Source organism: Antrostomus carolinensis, unplaced genomic scaffold (genome assembly GCF_000700745.2).
Source record: "Antrostomus carolinensis isolate BGI_N321 unplaced genomic scaffold, ASM70074v2 scaffold44617, whole genome shotgun sequence".
Classification (NCBI taxonomy): Eukaryota; Metazoa; Chordata; class Aves; order Caprimulgiformes; family Caprimulgidae; genus Antrostomus; species Antrostomus carolinensis.
In genome coordinates, this window is record NW_010328874.1 from 42,943 (window position 1) to 47,820 (window position 4,878).

Below are 4,878 nucleotides of genomic sequence, written 5' to 3' on the forward strand. Positions count from 1 at the left end.
ACAGAAAGGGAGCATTGGCTGGGTCATGTCCTGTACCTCTGTGTATGTGGGATTCCCTCTGCTCAACCCCCATGCAGACATCAGGCCCTGGCAAAGTCCTCGCCATCAAATGGGGCCTCCACCCTCTTCAGAGGAGATAAGGATAGACCAAGGATGTTCCTCAGTGGTCAGTAGAGTAGCTCCTGTGTGGGAACAAATCCTCCATCATGTAACATACATGCTGCTTGCCTGGTGATATATGTCTGATGTCACATGCCTGATACACACTTGGCAACTGTGCTTCCACAGCACTTTGAATTCCTGTACTTCCAATTTATCTGTAGAAACAGCATCTGAAGTCAGAAAGTGGTTTGGCTTTGACTCACAATTCCCACAGCAGATAAAACTCAACTTGACCATTACTTGCCTTTAGAAGTCAGGGCAAAGCACTGCTGCAGCAGATACAGACCTATGTTTGCAGTTTTAAATTCATTTAATTTCTTCAGGTGACTTCAAAACACTGACAAGATGGACTCACAAGAAAGATTTTCTTCAGTCTTTGGTTGAGTCCTATTCCTCTTTAAAACCAATTTGCAGAATGAAACATATATTCAAAAATTAAAAATAGCATTTGGGTTGGTATTTAGGAAGACTGCTGTTTTGTTGTCCTAGGCTCATTTGCACAGCCGGAGAGGAAATGTGTGCTCCACAGGGAGGACAGGATCCTCAAGCAGCTTAAAAAAAACAGCACAAACCAGAAACAACTGTTTGTGAGAGCCAAGGACTGAGTACATGGAGGAAGGAGCTGACACTGGCCTGAGATGCAGTGTGCAATGGGAGGGATGCTTTGCTCTGGAGTGCGTGTTGCAAAAAGCCCAGCTGCTGTCTGCTCCTGCCCCGTGCTTAATTCATATGTCACCTTGTGGCAACTAAAACCGACTGAAAGCATTTAATATCTAAATTACAGAAGCTCTCTGAAGGATCACTGGTCTCACTTCTTCTCCATAGACTCCAAAATATAATTCTGATAAAAACAGGGAGAGCAATTCCAAGTTCAATAAACTGAAAAGCTGCTTCTTGAAAAATGCGTTTGAAGTTCCCCATCCACATCCCACAAAGTCAGAAAGCCTACCTAGCAAAATAGGTCCCTCCACCACCGTAATAAAAACCTGAGTATTTACAGCCAGCCAAGGTGGTCTGCAGTTAGGGACAGTAGAAATGACTTCATTGTACCACTGTGTGTAGTTCTGATTTTAGTACAACCAATACCCTGCAGAAAATGAGTATAGGTCCCCAAATGGATTCCTCATCCCAGAAAGCTAATGTTTAAACTCTCATCACCAGAAGAGCCCTATTTTGAAAAGTCAAGTGAAAAAGGAAAAAGAAGATAAAATATCCACCCATGGGAGTTCTCACCCTGCGTGGGCATGCCTGGGACACTCGTGAGCGGAGGGCACCTACCAGAAACCCTTGTTATCTCACAAAGGCACTGCCATGCAACACTCCACTCCATCACAATACCCGGGTGAGGCCTGGAGCCTACGGGGGCACCCACAGGACCACGGGGAGAGCGAAGGTCACCATCTGCCACGCACCCTCTAGTAAAGCTTTCAAATCCTGAAGCAAAACACCAGCTTCGATTAAGCCCATCGAGATCACACATCATGCCAAAAACCGATGCAGGAGAGAAGCTACTTCATAAGCTGGGCTACAGGCTGGGTCACATGTTAGGGGAAGGCAGCTTTTCCAAGGTCAAAGCGGCCACCTCCAACAAATACAAGGGCCCCTTAGCCATCAAGGTGGTGGACCGGCAACGAGCACCCGCAGCCTTCGTGTACAAGTTCCTGCCCCGGGAGCTCTCCATCATACGCAAGATCCGGCACCCCAACATTGTGCGCATCTTTGAGCTCATCGAGGTCTGCAATGGGAAGCTCTACGTTGTGATGGAGGCAGCAGCCACTGACCTGCTGCAGCTGGTGCAGAAGCTGGGAAAGTTGCCCTGCGTCCCCAAGGCCCGGGACATCTTTGCACAGGTCGTGGGGGCCGTGCACTACCTGCACAACCGCAACTTGGTGCACCGGGATCTCAAGTGTGAGAACGTGCTGCTCACTGCTGATGGCCGCCGGGCCAAACTCAGTGACTTTGGTTTTAGCAAGGAGGCCAACAACTACCCAGACCTGAGCACCACGTTCTGTGGGTCGGCAGCCTATGCTTCCCCGGAGGTGCTGATGGGCATCCCCTACGACGCCAAGAAGTACGACATGTGGAGCTTGGGGGTGATGCTCTACGTGATGGTGACCGGCTACATGCCCTTTGATGATACCCGCATCCGCAGCATGATCCAGCAGCAGAAGAAAGGGGTGCGGTACCCGGAGGGGCTGCCCCCGCTACCAGAGCCCTGCCAAGCCCTCATCGCCCAGCTGCTCCAGCACAGCCCAGCCTCCCGGCCTGGTGTGGGGCAGGTAGCCAAGAACAGCTGGCTGAAGGGAGACATCTGAGTGAGGAACCTCTCCCCAGAGGTGCCAGGAGAGCAATAACACTTTAGTACAATCAATGCTGTAGTAGAAGAGCATTTCTGTGGTTTGTTGATCATTTTGAGACATGGGGTGCCTGTATGTGGAGCTGATTGAACTTCAAGCACCAGCAAAACCATGTGCTATCAGAAGATGGTCAGATCCCTCCACAAAGGAGACATGTAAGCCTGCTGCGCGTTGGGTTTTAAGACACAATTACCATGCTGACCTGGCAGTAAGAGCAAAGTACGGGGCTGCTTACCCCAGCAGAGGCTGCCTGACCACGGCGGGGACCTGCATCCCCCGTCAGGCAGGCTGGGGCTCTCCCATGGAGCCAGCATGGCCAGGGCAGGGTTGCAAGGTGCAACACACAGAAGCACAGTCCTCTATGTTGCCTACTCCCTAGTACATGCAATGAACACTGAAACTCCGGCACAGCTGCCCCTCTCCACTGCTCCCCACCCTCTGCCACCATGCACACAGAGCACTGCCAGCCTGCTGGATGAAAGCTGTTCTCACACGGGTCTTGGCTTGTCCTCAGCCTTGTTTACCACCAAACTGTGAGGTGGTGGGAGGGGAGAAGTAGCGGTCCTGCAAATCACTACTGCAGAGAAAAATTTCACATTTTTTGTATACCGCTGTTTAGATCTCTCAGTCATATTCACAGCCCAAATTCACAGCAGGATCTTTGCAGGCAACTGGACAGCATTACCAAGCCAAAAGTTTTGATGCGGGTTTGAAATACACACCTTATGTTCAACTACATCTTTCAGATATTGATTCTTACCAACATTTGAAATCTCTGCCAAAAGATATTTAATGAGAAAGAAATGCCACAGGCCATGATGAACCTGAAATGAGAGAGGTAAAGTTACAAAGGAGAACTGCTTTGCTAACACCTGCAGTCCAGCTTCAATGTAGAAAGTTACCAATTACTCTGAACGCAGCCACCAAAATCTACTACAAATCCCTACTAGCAAGTCCTGCTTTCAAAGGGTTAATTAAAGATAGGAGCTGGCATCTGAAATGTGCTTTCAAAACCCCTTTAAACAATCTCCAATATAGCTTCCATCGAAACTGAAGCCAAACAGAAGATTTCCAGTTGGGTGGTCTACCAGGCTTCGGGTTGCTGGTGCCACGTGAGCTAACACAATGTGGTGGTGGCAGCAGCTCCTGCAGCCAGGCTACGTCTTACATGAACAAACCAGTGCACATGGTTCTGCTGGAAGAGAAGGAAACATCTTTGGTAAAGCAAACATTTTGGGTCTATTAAAAGCAGCAGCTTAAGTAGAACAAGATGTGGCAGCAGAGCCAGCCCAAGGCTTTTCAGCATGTGGGCTACAGTGAATTTTACTACCCCAGAAGGAAGATTTTTTTTTTTTCCTCTTCCTTGCAGCTGCAAAATAAAACTTCCTAGCAGCAGCAAAGTCCAAAGCAGACAGAGTAAGCGATAGGAAGAGTGTCTTGGGGCCATCCTTGGCAGGGGAAACAGGCTTGGGAAGGATCAGGAGGGTGCTGGGGATGGGAAAGAAAGAAGTTGTAAGGATGTGGGAAGCGAGGAGGTGGATTTCAGGGTAGTGAGATTTTCAGCAGGGCTCAACTCTCCTTTTCCTACTCACCTTCCAACCACCCTGTCAGCCTCATCCCTCTCCAAATCCCTCTCCACCTTCCTTTGGGAAAGCTCCCCAGTCCATACCCCAGGATATCCAGATACCTTCTCATCTCCATCCCCTACCTCAGTCCAGCCCTTGCTTACCTCCAAGTACCTGCCCACAACCTGGGAAGCAGAAACCTGGTGCCAGACCTGCTGCTGCTGCATTGCCTTTCCTTTTGCTTCTTTTAATTTTCTTTCCATTTTCTTTCATTAAAGACAAAGCTAATACAAAGTGAGCTGTGCTAAGACCCAGACCCTATTAATCTCCCCTCAGCGCCACATTCTCCTAAACAATTACATCTGTTGAGGACATGAGTTAGGCCAGATGACTAATGTTTTGCAGGGATGTACCTCCTTGAGTGGCTTGGGAAAGCAGCTGGGGTTCAGTTGGCGAGTGACTGGAATGAGTGCTGGTGAGGCTGCCCCGCAGCCCTGGCCTTCTCCAGGCAGACGGCAATCTCCCAGGGCTCAGTGCTAACCACCTCTGAGCCCTCCCAGGACTGCAAAAGCAGCCCATTGCAAATCTCATTATGCAGATTCAAAATAAAAATCACAATTAAAGAGTCTGAACCAATTTTTATCTCATTTACGCCAATGGGAAATCAGGTTTGAAGGAGAGCAGAGCCTGAGGCTTTGAGCATGCGGGGTGGCAGCAGGGCTGGGGTGCGCTGTGCGAGCATCCCTCCCCTCCTCGCTTGGCACTGAGGGACTCCTTGGGCCTCTGTGTGTGCT

At 49.5% G+C, this 4,878-nt stretch overlaps 1 protein-coding gene across 1 annotated transcript; it reads left to right on the plus strand.

Annotated features, from left to right (window-relative positions):
- The first annotated feature begins 1,586 nt into the window (after positions 1-1,586).
- On the plus strand, positions 1,587-2,477 carry TSSK6 (testis specific serine kinase 6). The gene has a single exon (XM_010172372.2). The coding sequence runs from the start codon at positions 1,644-1,646 to the stop codon at positions 2,475-2,477; it is 834 nt and encodes a 277-aa protein (XP_010170674.1). The 5' UTR covers positions 1,587-1,643.
- The last annotated feature ends 2,401 nt before the right edge of the window (positions 2,478-4,878 follow it).